The following is a 17,642-nucleotide window of genomic DNA, read 5'->3' as shown; positions in this document are numbered from 1 at the left end:
ATATACCTGGGGCTTCCTCCAGCCCCATGCACAAGAAAAGTTCACCCTCTATATATCTCTCTCCAGCAGCTGTTGGAGAGATACGCAAAAGAACGCATTTCCCTTAGTCAGACTGGCCGTGGCTGACAGAAGTGACAGGATCCGGTATCGAAGAGGGAGGAGACCGAGGACGGTGGCGTGGGAGCGATCCGTGCGGATGGGAATAGAGGAAGCCCCAGGTATGTGTAACACTTAATATAATCTAGCTCTGGTTTCCTTTTAGGGCTGGTTCACACTTGGGGCGTTTTCTGGCTTTTTTCAAGCGCAGGTGATTGTTAAAATCGCCCACAGAACGCTTGTGCAATGACTCTCTATGAGAAGGTTCATATCAGCGTGGTTCGTGCGCTGTGCGTTCAGCAAAGTGGTGCCTGTACTACTTTTGGGGCGATTTTCCTATAATGGAAGGTATAGGAAGAGCGCTAAACGCTCACAAAACCACTTTATGCGGAGACTGCATTCACGGTTTTTAAAATAAATACATTGTATTTATTCTTTTCCGGGTCAAATAGTTCACTTCCTGACTTGCTTCAGGGAGTGAATCTCAAAACTGCTGTGGAAAAGTGCTTAGAAAAGCGCTTTTTCCAAAAATGCAGCGCGCAGTGGAGCGCCAGGAGGGGAAAAAACAGCGCACAAAAACGCGAAATGTTTGCGTTTTCGTTTTTACAAGCATTTCGCGTTTTAGTTGTGAATGAGGCCTGACTGACTCCAAAGTTTATTCCCATCAGGTAAACTGAAATATGTCTTATCTTTAAATGTTAAAATGAAAAAAAAAAACTAATGATGCTAGAAAGGACCAGTGAGGCTTCATCGATAAAACTACATCTTTGCTTCTGAATTCTTTATGATAAGCATGGCCAGAGGTGTGGCAGGGGGCGTGCCTTAAAGTGTCTCTCTTTCCGATCTCAAAAAGGCGTACATCAAAAAAGGGCGTCGGGAAAAAAGGGCGCGTGGTGTAAACGATAAGCAGTATTATCGTTTATAAAAAATATTGTGTAGAATTTCGTTTACAAATAGTGTTTTAAGAATTTATAAATCATTAAATAATGTGTATGAAATCGGCAATTCCTAAAACCTTAATCTTCCCTGTTTCTAAAGTGAAACTTTACAACACTATTGTTTGTTTAAACATTATAATTATATATTGTTATGAATAATTTTGATTTATTGTTTATTATTATAATAAAATGTGAACATATTGTTTAGAACAATGATATTAATATAAGTACATTCATTATAACTGTTGATTAGTATTATTAAATTTGTACTAAAACTATACCTAACCCTACTCTCACACAGAACCCTCCCTGTGCCTATCCCTAACCCCTAGACCCCCCTGTTGGTGCCTAAACCTAAGACCCCCCTGGTGGTGCCTAAACCTAAGACCCCCCTGGGGGTGCCTAAACCTAAGACCCCCTGGTGGTGCCTAAACCTAATACCCCCCTGGGGGTGCCTAAACCTAAGACCCCCCTGGTGGTGCCTAAACCTAAGACCCCCCTGGGGGTGCCTAAACCTAAGACCCCCTGGTGGTGCCTAAAACTAACCACCCCAAAGCCCTCCCTGTACCTATCCCTAACCCCTAGACCCCCTGGTGGTGCCTAAACCTAAGACCCCCCTGGTGGTGCCTAAAACTAACCACCCCAAAGCCCTCCCTGTACCTATCCCTAACCCCTAGACCCCCTGGTGGTGCCTAAACCTAAGACCCCCCTGGTGGTGCCTAAACCTAAGACCCCCATGGATAATAATGTTTTACAAATATTAATAAATGAAAAATTTAAATAAAAAAATGAAAATATTTGTTTTGGGTGGATAATAATGTTTTAGAAATGTGATTGTAAAAAATATATTGCAATTTACGTTACGTACTGATCGCTTTATTTTGTGAATAATAATGTTTTACAACAGTAAGGGTTAAAATGTTAAATAATGTTTTAATTAAATAGTATATATATGTTTAGTATTTTTATAAACGTTATTCATCACGGGCTCATTTTCTAAACGTGAATCATCACAAGTACAGTTATAATACATTAAAAATCTCCAGCACCTTTTTTTCCCTGTTCGGCGCCCATTAAACGATATTTATAATGGGAGTGAATGGGGCGCCCTTTTTGTCCACTTGTTTCATGCGCCCAAATCTGCTGCTTCCCTCAAAAATTTGAGAGGTATGGTATAAATCCCGGGCTGGCTGTTACTAGCAAAAATAAATCTAATAGCAGGGTTCACACTTATTCAGATTTGCATGAGAATTGCCAATGTGCGAAAACATGTTCATCGCAAATCTAATGAAAGTCACTTACATCTTCTTGCAGCATAAATCCGCACATCACATGCAAATTCCCATTGGCTTTCATTGGCTGTGATAAAAGACCATTTGCACATGAATGTGAAATTTAACAACAACAAAAAAAAAAATCTGTTTTTCTCAATCGTAAGTGTGAACCTTGCCTAAGTATCCTGCGAGTTACAGGCCCATGTGCATTTTGGTGAAGGAAATGGCAGGTTCACTTTAACTCGCTTAAAGCTAGGGATGATCGATGAGATGCAAATATTTACGAGTTTATGCAAATTTATGCATTTTTATGCATATCAATTAAGGTCCCACCCAGGTTTAAATTGATTGGTCCATTTTCAAGCTGCAATTATTTACATAAAACTTTACATAAACGCAGAAATATTTGCATCTCATTGATAATTGCTAAGCACAGTACCTACCAACATATATAAATAGCCATGAAGGCTGCAATGGGGCCCTGGGGAAGGGGAGATGTGAAGGAGAGGTTACCTATACATTTCTGTATCCATATTGTATGCATTATGCCTTGCATGTAAGTGCATGTTGCTGTGTCCAATCCTATGTACAGAGAGGTGGTGAGGGAGGGGGTCATTGGTCAAGTGTGTCAAGGTCAAGGGGAGCCAATCAACATCCAGCTATTGAACCACATACCACATGACCTGTAGCTATGACAACCCCCCCTCCCATTTCCCCTAGGGCTTGTGCAGGGAATTTATACAGTTAGCAGAGCTTTTAGCGCAAGGCTTTGGGCATCTGCTGCAAATGATCACCTGTGTTTATTCTTACATCCTTAATTCAGCAACAATATTTTCTCTGCATATTTTAATTCTTTTGTAAAGTTGGACTCCTGCCAAAACTTCTTTTTTTTTTTTTTAACAGGAAATTCCTTCAGCTCAGCTCAGTACACTGCAAGGATTAATGGCAAACATTTCAGATTATCATGTGTTCCTGTAGAATTTGTCAGCAGTTTTACAGGACGCACCCTTTTGTAAAATGTGGGCTCTCTGAGAACCCCTATCGTACGGTAACATTGTTCTAGGTGCTCCCAGGCACACATACACTATGGCCCTTACACATTGCCAGTCCTCCACTATGGCCCTTACACAATTGCCAGTCCTCCACTATGGCCCTTACACAATTGCCAGTCCTCTACTATGGCCCTTACACAATTGCGAGTCCTCCACTATGCCCCTTACACAATTGCCAGTCCTCTACTATGGCCCTTACACAATTGCGAGTCCTCCACTATGCCCCTTACACAATTGCCAGTCCTCCACTATTGCCCTTACACATTGCCAGTCCTCCACTATGCCTCTTACACAATTGCCAGTCCTCCACTATGGCCCTTACACAATTGCCAGTCCTCCACTATGGCCCTTACACAATTGCCAGTCCTCCACTATAGCCCTTACACAATTGCCAGTCCTCCACTATAGCCCTTACACAATTGCCAGTCCTCCACTATGGCCCTTACACATTGCCAGTTCTCCACTATGGCCCTTACACAATTGCCAGTCCTCCATTATGGCCCTTACACATTGCCAGTTCTCCACTATGGCCCTTACACAATTGCCAGTCCTCCACTATAGCCCTTACACAATTGCCAGTCCTCCACTATGGCCCTTACACATTGCCAGTTCTCCACTATGGCCCTTACACAATTGCCAGTCCTCTACTATGGCCCTTACACAATTGCCAGTCCTCTACTATGGCCCTTACACAATTGCCAGTCCTCCACTATAGCCCTTACACAATTGCCAGTCCTCCACTATGGCCCTTACACATTGCCAGTCCTCCACTATGGCCCTTACACAATTGCCAGTCCTCTACTATGGCCCTTACACAATTGCCAGTCCTCCACTATGGCCCTTACACAATTGCCAGTCCTCCATTATGGCCCTTACACAATTGCCAGTCCTCCACTATGGCCCTTACACAATTGCCAGTCCTCTACTATGGCCCTTACACGATTGCTAGTCCTCCACTGTGGCCAGTGTCCTCCACTATGGCTGCAACAGGGGTGGGCCCCCTTAGCCCCCGGACACCTCCCCCCCCAAAATGACAGCAGGGCCTGAGGACTATTATTCCACCCTGCGTATTCATAATCTATTTGTAACATTTCAGATGGGCATCGGAATCAGCAGTGATGGCGTCTCACTTAGATGATGTCAAATGCTTTGGCAACTTTCAACGGCGTATCCTGGCGTTTAGTCATTGCGTTACATTTTGATCCCCGTGGGGGGACACGGAAGCGCTGGGCATAACTGATCCTAAAGGCTACATGTAGCCTTGAGGACGAAACGAGAAAACGGGATCGAGCATGTGTTTGCGAACAACAGGAAAAGGTCATACCGACGTTTGAAATGCACTGTCCAGTCATGACGATTGCCGTGTTTAACGCCCTTGTGAACCGGACCTTATTTTGTAAAGGTTTGTAGAAGATGTTGGTGCTTTATAAGGATCCATCTGAAAATGGCACCTGCGAATAATGGCGCACGGTGTTGCCGCTAATTCGTTTGTCGCTTATCGCTATTTAACGTTAAAGCCTTATCGTTATTTAGCATTAAAGCCTTATCGTTATTTAGCGTTAACACACAGAACCATCTCTGTACCTATCCCTAACCCCTAAACCCCCCCTGGTGGTGCCTAATCCTAACCACCCCCCTGGTGGTGCCTAACCCTAACCACCCCACTGGTGGTGCCTAACCCTAACCACCCCACTGGTGGTGCCTAACCCTAACCACCCCACTGGTGGTGCCTAACCCTAACCACCCCACTGGTGGTGCCTAACCCTAACCACCTCCCTGGTGGTGCCTAACCCTAACCACCTCCCTGGTGGTGCCTAACCCTAACCACCCCCCTGGTGGTGCCTAACCCTAACCACCCCCCTGGTGGTGCCTTACCCTAACCACCCCCTGGAGGTGCCTAACTCTAAGCACCCCCCTGGTGGTGCCTAACCCTAAGCACCCCCCTGGTGGTGCCTAACCCTAAGCACCCCCCTGGTGGTGCCCAACCCTAAGCACCTCCCTGGTGGTGCCTAACCCTAAGCACCCCCCTGGTGGTGCCTAACCCTAAGCACCCCCCTGGTGGTGCATAACCCTAACCACCCCCCTGGAAGTGCCTAACCCTAAGCACGCCCTGGTGGTGCCTAAACCTAAGATCTCCCTGGTGGTGCCTAACCCTAAATCTCCCCTGGTGGTGTCTAACCCTAACCTTGACAGTGTCACTTTAAATCCATTCACTGTTTTGCAGTTAAATAACTTCTGCAGTTTAGCTTATGTAGGGCGCTATTGATAAATAACGTTACTATGCGCAATAACGTCTGCTGTTTGGCATATAAATGGCGCTATTAATAAATAACATTACTGTATGCCGTTTTTCTTCTTTTTTCCCTGTGCGCCATTATTATGCAGTACTAATGATAAATAGCGATAAGTGTATCTTTTTAATAAGCCGCCATTTTATGCATAGGCACTGTGCGCCATTATTCACTGATCCGGCTTTATAAATCAATATTTATTAAAATCATGCTAAATGAGTCATGTTCAAAGTCCAGCCTATGGGCAAAATGCGGCCGCCAAGCCTTCTTTGGTGGCCCCCAAAGCTCTCTGCAGTTGCTCTCTCCATGCGGTGCGAAGGTAGTAGCTGCGGTGCCACATGCAGGGGCCACCTGGTGTCGACGCTCTGCCTCCCCCTTTGTTCGCCTGTAGATTATTAGCCACCACTGTAGTGGTAGCAGCCACTGATTAGCAGCCACCACTATGCCAGTAACAGCCACCGATTAGCAGCTGCCACTGTGCCAGCAGCAGTAACAGCCACTGATTAGCAGCCACCATTATGCCAGTAACAGCCACTAATTAGCAATTGCCACTATGCCAGCAGCAGTAACAGCCACTGATTAGCAGCCACCACTATGCCAGTAACAGCCACTTGCCAGCAGCAGTAACAGCCACTGATTATCAACCACCACTGAGCTAGTAACAGCCACTGATTAGCAGCCACCACTATGCCAGTAACAGCCACTTATTAGCTGTTGCCACTATGCCAGCAGCAGTAACAACCACTGATTAGCAGCTGCCACTGTGCCAGCAGCAGTAATAGCCACGAATTAACAGCTATCACTGTGCCAGCAGCAGCAACAGCCACTGATTAGCAGCTGCCACTGTGCCAGCAGCAGTAACAGCCACTGATTAGCAGCTGCCACTGTACCAGCAGCAGTAACAGCCACTGATTAGCAGCTGCCACTGTGCCAGCAGCAGTAACAGCCACTGATTAGCAGCTGCCACTGTACCAGCAGCAGTAACAGCCACTGATTAGCAGCTGCCACTGTGCCAGCACCAATAACTGCCACTGATCAGCAGCTGCCACTGTGCCAGCAGCAATAACTGCCGCTGATTAGCATCTGCCACTGTACCAGCAGCAGTAACTGCCACTGATTAGCAGCTGCCACTGTGCCAGCAGCAGTAACTGCCACTGATCAGCAGCTGCCACTGTGCCAGCAGCAATAACTGCCGCTGATTAGCATCTGCCACTGTACCAGCAGCAGTAACAGCCACTGATTAGCAGCTGCCACTGTGCCAGCAGCAGTAACTGCCACTGATCAGCAGCTGCCACTGTGCCAGCAGCAATAACTGCCGCTGATTAGCATCTGCCACTGTGCCAGCAGCAATAACTGCCGCTGATTAGCATCTGCCACTGTGCCAGCAGCAATAACTGCCGCTGATTAGCATCTGCCACTGTGCCAGCAGCAGTAACAGCGACTGATTAGCAGCTGCCACTGTGCCAGCAGCACTATGCCTGCATACTGAAAGGGACATGCTAACTGCGCACGGTATATGGGCGATTTACTGTGGAAATGTTTTATTTGTCAAAATGTCACAGGCAAATTTCAGCAAAAATTGTGTTTAATTTTGCTAGTTCGCCCCCCTAGCACTCTCAAGAATGGTAATATGGTCCTTGGCCTAAAACCTTTGGGCACTACTGGTCTAGATGAAGGGAAGGGTTACTGATGATATCAGGCAAAGGAAGGGCAAAGTTCTAACAAGTGGAAAAATGACATGAGCAGCCAATAACATAACAGTTACGTTTTCATTGGTCACTTCCCTGTGATCTATTGCTTTCTAATCTCGCCATCCTGGAGGCGTAAATTCACCTTTGTTCTTGGGAAAATAATAAAGGAACAGATGCAACACAGGATACGTTTCAATTACATTTCACCCGAGTTCAGGCGGACCCTACAAGAAGCAGCGGTAATAGATTTCTGCAATTTCCCAGAATGGGGCATATGGGAGGGCAGAGTGGGAGTCACTTCAGAAGCTGAACAGTGGGAGACAGCAGAGTATAAATCTGGAGGTCACAGAGTGGACACAGTGCAATGACTTCACACCCAATAAATCTGGCCTAGCACAGGACAGGCATCGGCTATGACCTGCTCCCTGCTGACCTGGGGCTGCTAATCATGGAAACTGCCCCACAGAGGAACCACCAGCTACAGCCAAGGGGACCTTCTGCTGCTTCTATACCTCAAGGCCACGCTGGTCCTCAAGCACTGAGCTTTTCTCACAGGAGAGCTGCTCATACAGGAACTATACAAGTATGCTGCCCAAACTTTGCCGACTTTTTACATAACTCTTCTCAACTCATCTTTGAAAAAGTCCTAATCGCTCGGGGCTGAAAATGGATTTTGTACACAAGAGGAGAACACTTTTGCTGAAGTTGATTCACAAAACTTATTTCATGAATTCTCTCACCTTACTCATTTTACCTTTCAGCTATAAGGAGAGATAATTCATAAGGATTGGGGGAAGGTGGAGGGGGCTATATACAATATTAAAAGTTTCAAGTGCATGTAAAATCTTGAATGTGTGCAAACTCACCCCACCTCCAGTGATGTCTCTGCTCCACCTCCAGCAACACTCTCACCCCACCCATTTGAAAATCTTTCCTCTCCCTGATTTACATTCTGAAATGTATAACTGGTGGTAACATCTTTAGTTTTGCCAGGTGATCTGTACAGAATGTTCATTACTGAGAGTTCTATGCACAGAAGGAGATATGGTTTGCTTGGCAGTTGGAGAATAGCCATTATTTCTCACAATGCAACAAGGTTCACAGACAGGAAACTGTCAGGATCTTGGTCATGACATCACACTGTGGGAGGGGTTTCACCACAATATCAGCCATACTGATCCCCTAGATAATGTATTAGAGGAAATGTAAAGATTTCTCATGGGAAAGGGGGTATCAGCTACTGATTGGGATGAAGTTCAATACTTGGTCACAGTTCCTCTTTAAAGAGAAACCATAATCAAGAATTGAGCTTCATCCCAATCAGTAGCTGATATCCCTTTTCCCATGAGAAATCTTTTCCTTTTCACAAACGGATCATCAGGGGGGTCTGTGTGGCTGATATTGTGGTGAAACCCCTCCCACTGTGTGATGTCAGGACCATGGTGCTGACATCACACTGTGGGAGCCTTGTTGCATTGTGGGAAATAACAGCTGTTTACAGCTGTTTCCAACTGCCAAAAAAGCAAGAAGCCTCTCCTTCCACTGACATCACCTGCCAGCAGTAAAAATGTCACCATGTGATAAATGTCAGAATGTAAATCAGGGAGAGGAAAGATTTTACAATAGGCAAACACTGACTAAATCATTTATACATAATGATTATAAAAATGAAGCACTTTTTATTACATTATTTTCACTGGAGTTCCTCTTTAAAATGAGTTTCGAGTCTTGCTGCAAGTCCAGTTCAGATTCATACTTTCATCCCAAGATGTAAATAAATAAACTGATGGAATGGCCCACGCTAATAAAGGCCGCTGATACACCTGGAAGTAAACAGAGAACTTCCACTAATGAAAAAACAAAACAAAAGCAAAAAAAGCAGCTTCACTGTCTGATCACTGCTGCAGCAGAGAGTTCCGCCCCTCATGAGGCAGATGACAGAGAATTGGTGCATGTAATTGTATCACAGGCAGGTAAACGGCTGAGCATTAATGCCAATAGACTTCCAGGCGGCTGCCTCTCCAGCACCCGCTAATTGCCGGGACAGGTCGGCTGCTGCGTGCGCCAGAGAGGTTCCTCCAGCTCCTCGGATTACGCCGCTCGCTGAAATGTAGACGAGACGCGGCTTACTGTAACAGCGCTAGTGACCCACTTCCTGCCGAACAGGGGCCTGCTTTATGTAACGACGCCCCGCTTCAAGGACTAACGAGTTCAATTACATCGCACGTCTCATGTGGGGGCGCCATGGCGACGGGGAGAGGTCACACAGCATAAAGGCTGACTGCCACAGCGATAGCACCTATAATAACTCGGCAAGAGACAGAAATCATCTACCAGAGGTGGAGGGAGGGTGCGCTTACAAAACAGAACAGTTCTGGAGAGCGAGAGGGAAGGCAAAAACTACATTTCCCAGCATTCCCAAAACAGCCCTTCTGCAGAATTTAAAGGAAAGCTAACCACTTATTCCACAAATAGTTAAAGAGTACCTCAAGTAAAAATGACAGAGCCCAGAAGTAGTTTTGTTAGCATACGAATGGGTCCTAATAGAGTGTTTGCAGTACTTCCCATTAGTGTGTCACACAGGACATTTTCATACTACATACATTATGTTGCAGCCAACATGTTTAGTATCTTCTTCGCAGCCATTGCTCTTTCATCCCTTCTGCTCAAAATACAAACACCCCACACCCAGATGTCACCAATACGGACCCAGGTTTAAATTGATTGGTCCATTTTCAAGCTGCATATATTTGCATAAAAATTTGCATAAATTCGGAAAACAATCTGTGATCATCCCTAGTCAGCAAAGCCATTTTCACATTGCTCCTTCTCTGTTACCTTCTCCCCTTCTCTCTAGCCATGAATTATTGTTATTTCTCATCTCCCACACACCCTCTTTAGCTTCTATTAAACAACACTCCATCACATACTAATTCCATTCTCACCTCTCCCACCTATGCCTACTAATCCTACTTGCTGCTTAGGACATATCGCCAAATCCAGGGCCCTCTCCCAGTCCTCATTCTCCTCTGATCTACATCCTGCACAGACTACCTTCACTCTAGCTTACCTACAAACACCTCTAATATGAATAACCTCATTAACATTCCCGTTCTTCCCTGTTCTCCCCCTCCCATATCTGGAATGATCAAAAATTTGGCAGCATAGCCAAATAAAGTTTTACCTTATTTGGCTGATAAAGGGTTAAAAGGGCATCTATCAGCAATGGCATCCTCCCTATTCCTAACACTCCAGGTTTCCCCTAGCAGGGCACACAAGGCCGCTTCTCAGAACGTGTACAGCTGGCCTTGCTAAGCAGCTGCTTAACATCCACTTGCGTCATCAGATGTATGTTTACGTTAGATTAGTAATAATTTGGGGCTTAATGGGTCTATAAGCCAGGGCTTGCAACACTGAAACAAAAACAAAAAAGTGAGAAAGCATGAAAAAAAAGGTCTTCGCCAACCCAATTCATTTTCTACCCAGGAATCCGACAGACAAAAATGATTATAGAGGGAGAAAAAGCAATAATGAGGTAGCTGGGGGCATGGCGGGAATTCATTTAGAGAGCCAGCCAGTTGTCATGGTGACGCTGAAGCTGTAAGAGAGAACAGATCAATTTCTCCTCATGAAGCATCCACGCGGCAAGGCGAGCCCCGTGCCACAGATGGGCACCTCAGGCTGCGCCGTAATTAGCAAATTGATAATGAAATTGACTGTGATTGTTCCATTATATCTGACAGGCAGCAGGGCCAACTAGTTGCACAGAGGTGACCAGAAAAGAGTCAGGCCAGAACGATTTTCCCATGATGCACCTGTCACTTTAACCTAATGGAGGTAGCCATTTTGTTTGTTGACGTAACTTTCAGAAAAGTTTCAGAGGGCCTAAAGAGGGACCTGGAGTCAGTTCAGGCTCTTCTATACCTGCTTAGAATTGCTTTAAAGCAGCAGGGACGGCCATACTATCCCAGGAAAAAAAACACATATGTAAGTAGAAAAATACTTGTTCTACTTACATATGTTTTGTACTGCCCACGTTTTGATTTCAGTGAATTATATATAGTAGTTAAAGAGAAAATGTTCAAGGCATTTTCCATTTTACTGCCTCTGGGAGAAGCCAATGCTGATGTTTCCTCACTTACTTTTTTTTTCTCTTAGAAACTGCATTGTCATATCTAGCTTGCTTTGTAAACGCATGTGAGCACAGCATAGATTGTATTTCAGCAGCTTCTGCAGAGAGCTGAGGTGTATTTTCTTTCTTAGTCTCAGCCTGTCATACTGAACTGCCCTCAGCCAATCTGTGAGGAGCAGTATTGTGGGAGAGGAGATAACAAGCTTCCCTCTCCTTGGCAATGTGCCAGAATAGAACCATGCTGACTGATATAAGATTCATTACTGCAGAAACACTTATGATTATATTGGAATGTTTGCAATAAAGACTGCATGAAGAAGACTACACAATAAAACACAGAGCAGTGGGTAAATGGAATTTGATTTTGTGTCCATGTTTTCTATCTTCTGTATGCTGGGTGTGTGAAATACTAGCCTATGTAAACCTGATGCATTATATTTAATTGCCCTTTGGAGAGAGCACTTGCATCACCTATGCAAAAGGTCACACGTCTGCGTCTTCTGTAAAGTCTGTCTATATTAAGGACATTTAAATATAACACCTCATTGTCACATGTAAACACCTTAAAGGTCCGTACACACGCCGGACTGCAGGCAACGACGAGTCCGTCGTCACCCGGCGGATCGCTCGCAGACAGCAGTTTCAGTCCGCCGACAGACTGTACACACGCCGGACTGTCTGCTGAAAACCCGCCCGGCGGGAGATGACGACAGACCCGTCGTTGCCTGCAGTCCGGCGTGTGTACGGACCTTAATAGGAATTTGCCAAAACACCTGAATAAACTGTCTGGGTTGTCAGAGACAGAAACTGTCTGATTTCTGCCTATAATTACTAAGAGGAAGTTCTATAATGCAAAAAGCATTTCCACAGGAAACTGGATTCTTTTTTAATTTGAATATTGGGTAGTCCCCGGTTACATTCCCTGCACAGAGCCAGTGAGGCTCCGCCCCTGAAGGTGGCTCCCTGAGCAGAGAAGTCCCTGATCGAATCAGAACTAGTCAAACAGGAATAGCATTACACAGGGTAACACTTATTTCTGCCTTATTCCCTTTTATTTTATAAGCAAATGTTTTGTTATTTGTACTTTTAATTTTTACAAAGTCCCCTCCAGGCTGATTGCTTCACTGCCTAGAACGTCTGGAATCTGGCCCTGAAAGTCCTCTGGTCTGGGGGTCCTGTGCATGCGCGGCCATGCCTGCGCCCCTGTTATGCTCCCACCGCTGGAGAGTTCTGCACCTACTCAGTACTACTGCACAGGCGCAGAACACTCCTGAGCACGGGAGCGCAACGGGAGACAGTCTTGAGACGTGGCAGTTGCTATGTCCAACTGCCAAAAAAGTGTACGGTGAGTAGGGAGGCTGGCCAGCATATTTGTATAAATCCATTTCAGGGAGTGTCTTTATAAACAATAAAGGCCATGCTGAGAATCCCCCATGCGGAGATGATCTGGTCCAAAACCTGTCGGTTCTGTCGGATTTCTACTATCTGCTGTAAGTGACAGCAACATAGGAGAAAAGTCATTTATGGCTCATTTTACTCTGGAAGAAACATAGTTCTTATTTGTATGTGTTTACATGTATTTAAAGCGGTATAAAACTCTGACATAATATTCAATAAAAACATATTTTCCTATTTTTTTATATGCCATACGGTTATCATATTTGCTTTTGTGAATAAGTATTATTATTCATTTAGAAATTACAAGTTCCCAAAGTACAATTTTTTTGTTCTGAGTGCAGCCTTTGCATTTTATTCATAACTGGTTTATTCATGTTGTAATGTACGCAGAAATGCTTCCTGAGTATCTGTCTGTGTTCCGGAGTGTCTGCACAGTCAGAGAAGTGTTTACATTCCTCCCGTGATACAATTAAAGTAAACCTCCAGACTAAAAATCGACTCAGCAGCACTGAAAAGGCTTGGTGTTTCTTTAACAGTTTCACAGCATCAGAACTTTGTTTCTCTTATACAAGCCTCATTTTTAGCTGCACAGAAGAAAACTGCCCGGGCATTTTTCCCCTGATGCTGTGCAAAGCATGATGGGATTTCTGATGTTGTTGTTCTCGTTCTGCTGTTTTGGTGCAATTTTTTTTTTTTACATTTTGAATTTGACATTTGAAGCCTAGCGTGTGCAGCTGGGGGGGGGGGGGGGGGTAATCAGGACACAGGACAGTTGGAACTGTGTCTTATGCTCCCTGTCACCTCCTTTCAACCAAAAAGATGGCTGCCCCCATGACAAAGATGGCAGCCCCCATGAATCACAAACATTTGCCTGTTCTTTTAAGTCAGGGTGGGTAATAGATTATATTACCTATCTATGTTAATTAACATAACGAATGTAACTTAATGACAGTATATTTGTTTAGGCTGAAGTTCCCCTTTAAGTAAACACAAGATAATGTTATCTCCAGTTCGGATGCGTCCAGCTTTCCCTGCAGGGTGCTTGTAAGTCATGTGTTTAACTAGTTGCATGCTGTTCTGTTAAAAAAAATGGTGTTAGTTTATAATGTGCTGTAAATATTCTTTTAGAGCAAAGAAGAAATGCTGGGTTTCATTCTGCTTTAACATTTTACACTTTTTCAGTGGACCCTTAAACCATCTGTTGTAAGGGGAGTATTGCTTGTAAAAAGTAAAGATATAGATATACACACACATACATATATATATATATATAGAGATGCACACACCCCTCAGAGCCGTGCATGTCCTTTGATGATGTATAGACTGCGGGCAGCAGTAACGTGCTGGGTTAATGTCTGTCATTAATCTTCTCTCCTCTGTTCTCCATTACTGGTTCCCACGGAAATCAGAGGGAGCGCCACACAGCTCGGCCCCAGCAGGGTGTTCCTGACAGGAATTATCATTTAGGGGTGTCCTCCATCTTGTTGCTCAGAGATGGTGCGTTATGCAGAGAGAGCAGATTGGCATCAGATCGAGGCTGCAGCAGGAAAACCCAGCATATGGCTGCTCGGCCTTGTTTTCCATACCCCGAGAGCAGAGCAGCTGCCCAACACCCAGAGCCAGGCCTCAGCCTTTCACACACTGCGAGCTAATCAGGCATGGCATGGATGTTTAATGTATAGGTCATGCTGAATGCAGCCTTTCTCCACACTTTAACCATTAATGTTACACTCCCATCTCAGCCACAATATCTCCCTTTATCCCCCGGCTCCTCGCCCAGAATCGCTTTGTGAGGCTACATAAAGCCCGACGTTCAGCCCCGTGACACAGAACAACATGGCTGCCACCGCGGTAAAGTTTCCCTGTCAGAAGAGCGATGACTCACTTTTGCATGGTGTCACATGGTGAGCCCTTCCTCTTGCGCTCCTGGCTAGCAGGGTCGGTCGAACTGTCTCCAAAGCCACTCATCTTGACCTGTTTCACACCTGAGGGATAAACAGAAAACTCGGGTTACGAGACAAATACAGAGGTAGTTTCAAAGCATTTTGGTGACTCATCCCTGTGCTGAATGAAATTAAACAGCAGAACATCCAAAAGTCTATCCACCGAAATCCGATACGTGACACCGCAGAGGTTTCAGAAATGCGTTCAAAATCACATCCCCCCATTTCATTAAAGGAACTCTATTGATAAAGATGTTTTTTTTCAATTGAGATAGGAAATGTTTGGGAAGTGCTGCTAAGTACTGGTGTATACATTTGAATTCTTATCTCTTTGTTTACTGTTATCTAATTCCTTTCACACTTTTCTAATGGCAAATCTGAGGGCAGAGTGGACCATGATGGGAGGGGGGATTCCCTCACACTTCATCTGTTAATCGTGTGTGTGTGTGTGTGTGTGTGTGTGTGTGTGTGTGTGTGTGTGTGTGTGTGTGTGTGTGTGTGTGTGTGTGTGTGTGTGTGTGTGTAAGAAAGCTCTGCCTGTATCTGTTCTGAGAGCAGAGGAAATGTATCTTATCTGCAACATAAACATTTGTAATTGTGTGTGTGTGTGTGTGTGTGTGTGTGAAACCTGATACCTGACAGGCTTTTCATATAACTCTGCTTCAATATTGCACTGTTCTTAGCATGTCAGACTGCAGAGATTCATACCTTAGCAAATGAGACATTCCAATCGTAGCTAAAATCTACACACAATGAATTAGAGCTTTTGCCTCTGATATTTAACATGAAAAGTAGGAAAATGTTTACACTGCTACTTAGACATTATTTGTACATTGTCATTATAGAACACTTGGTTTGATAGTGTTTTTTCTTTTTAATAATGCAGCAACAATACATAATAGGTTTTGCTTCTTTAACCGGATATGAAGCTTTGGCGGGTCCGCCCTCGCACAATGTGTTGTAATTTCTTCATACGTATTAAAACGCAACTTCAATATTAGCCTACAGGCTCATACATCCATACATGCTGCACCAGCAATCCCTTGCATGCATGCACACCACTTACAAGTGCAACAAGCCAAATCCTGTTTGCTTCCCTATACCATTTGGTCCACGGATCATCAAGCGTCAAATCTCTGGCCACAAGAGGGATGCACGTGATAAATAGCTGATTTCTAACCAGACAGCCCACCAAAACCAGGTGGGACCTGTCTATGCAGCCATTTGGCCACCTCTAATACACACAGTTAGCGCTGTTTCTTTTTGTCTTTCTATCTTCAGCGGGATCATACAGCTGCACCTCTGTAGAATTAGTCACCAGTTCACACAACACCAGAGGGAGAACTCGCCCTCACCAAGGGTTGCCAGAAGGCATTGTGAGCACTTGTGTCCGTAAGTGTTCCAGAAGACGAGTTGCACTGTACTGCAAGCAGAGTCCCCCGCCTACGGGAGAACTCGGGGACAGGAGTGCTTCAATTCTAAAGCCTTCCGAGGCCTCGTAGAGGTGTATACGACCAGCTATTCATTGGTCAAAAAGCTGTAACAGAGGTGAAAGCGCTGGAATAATGGGAACCGATGGGGGACGGGGAAGGTCCAATAGGATCCATAGCCTTCCTTCTTCACAGGCAAGTATCTTTTTTTTCAGTTCTGTTTTACTGTAAAGTAAACTTCTGTTAAATGCATACAAAAAAAACCTGCCCATGGACTTTGAAAGACGCTTGACTTATGTATGTATGTCCACTGAAACTTGTTAGTTTAGTTTTTAGCGTGTGCTGGTTCGATAAATCCCTCTCTGCATTCTCATATTACACTGAGACTCCAGCAGCGAGATCTCCCCACTGGAGTTTACTGGTTGTGTTTCCTACCAGTGGAAAAACAGAGACACACTTATAATTGTCACAGCAGCCAGGTGGAGCTTAGACCTCAGGTGAGGACACTTCTCCACCCACCACCAGAGTCCCTGATGGACAGAAGGGTCCAATGGACTAATTCACCAAGCCAAGACTCACGCTAAATAGAAACCTCAGTTTCCAATGAACTGAAACCCCTTTATTTCTGTAGATGTTCTCACACATTCAGCTGTGCAGGTTTTCTGTTAGAGAAAATGTTTCATGGCTCCTCTAGAGTGACGTCTTCCATTCTAATTAGTGAAGGAGATGCCTCTCTTCTCATCGGAACTCAAGAAGTTTGCTCTGTAGAAGTCAGTACACATTTTCTTCAACCACGAGGAAAAGAAAAAGAAGTCCAGTTGAAACCACCTTATTATTCTTTGGACTGAACCTTTAAGATGTTTTTATTTGTAAGAACTCTCCGTAATGCACACATGGCAGCCAGGCCGGCCGTAGCTGGTATCTCGCTAGAAGCGCCTTCAATGGAATCTGTCTACTTTCATGTTACATAAGAGTGACTGCTCTGAATCTGGGCTGACAGGCCGTACCCTAGATCTGTATTCACTTCAAACGAAACCAAACACTACCGAAGACTTGGCACGCTATAGTCCAAATGATCAGCATCTGCTGCCGTCCGCGCACCTCGCTGCCTTCTTAAAGGCATTGCCAACCACTTGCATGTGTGAATGGACTGGTGCAGGCCAAGAAGGATAAGAGATTTAGAAAGCTTTTAAGGGTAAAACAGTTTGTTGATTTAGAGTTGGCTGATCACCTGTTGGTACACATTAGCAGTTCCAAACCATTTCTAATCTGAATGGGGAGATCTTTGTGTTCCTCCAACTTTAACAAAATACCTAAGCAGCTCGGGGTGACCCAAAACTACTAGGAAGGTACAGAAGACTAAAAGAGACCGGAAAGCCCTCCTACTAAAAAGCAAT

The 17,642-nt window shown here is 44.8% G+C and overlaps 1 protein-coding gene across 6 annotated transcripts in view; it reads right to left on the bottom strand.

The window, feature by feature from the left end:
• Positions 1-17,642, bottom strand: part of NCOA1 (nuclear receptor coactivator 1) — a 712,820-nt gene that overhangs the window by 212,299 nt on the left and 482,879 nt on the right. For all 6 annotated transcript variants that reach the window (XM_068280070.1, XM_068280071.1, XM_068280073.1 and 3 more), the window contains one exon: positions 14,758-14,857. In XM_068280070.1, coding sequence (XP_068136171.1) covers positions 14,758-14,840 — 83 coding nt within the window. In that variant the 5' untranslated portion in view covers positions 14,841-14,857. The remainder of the gene's footprint in view (positions 1-14,757; positions 14,858-17,642) is intronic.

Source organism: Hyperolius riggenbachi, chromosome 4 (genome assembly GCF_040937935.1).
Source record: "Hyperolius riggenbachi isolate aHypRig1 chromosome 4, aHypRig1.pri, whole genome shotgun sequence".
Taxonomy (NCBI): domain Eukaryota; kingdom Metazoa; phylum Chordata; class Amphibia; order Anura; family Hyperoliidae; genus Hyperolius; species Hyperolius riggenbachi.
Note: the sequence above shows the minus strand (reverse complement) of the source record. Positions and strands in the feature narration are given on the sequence as shown.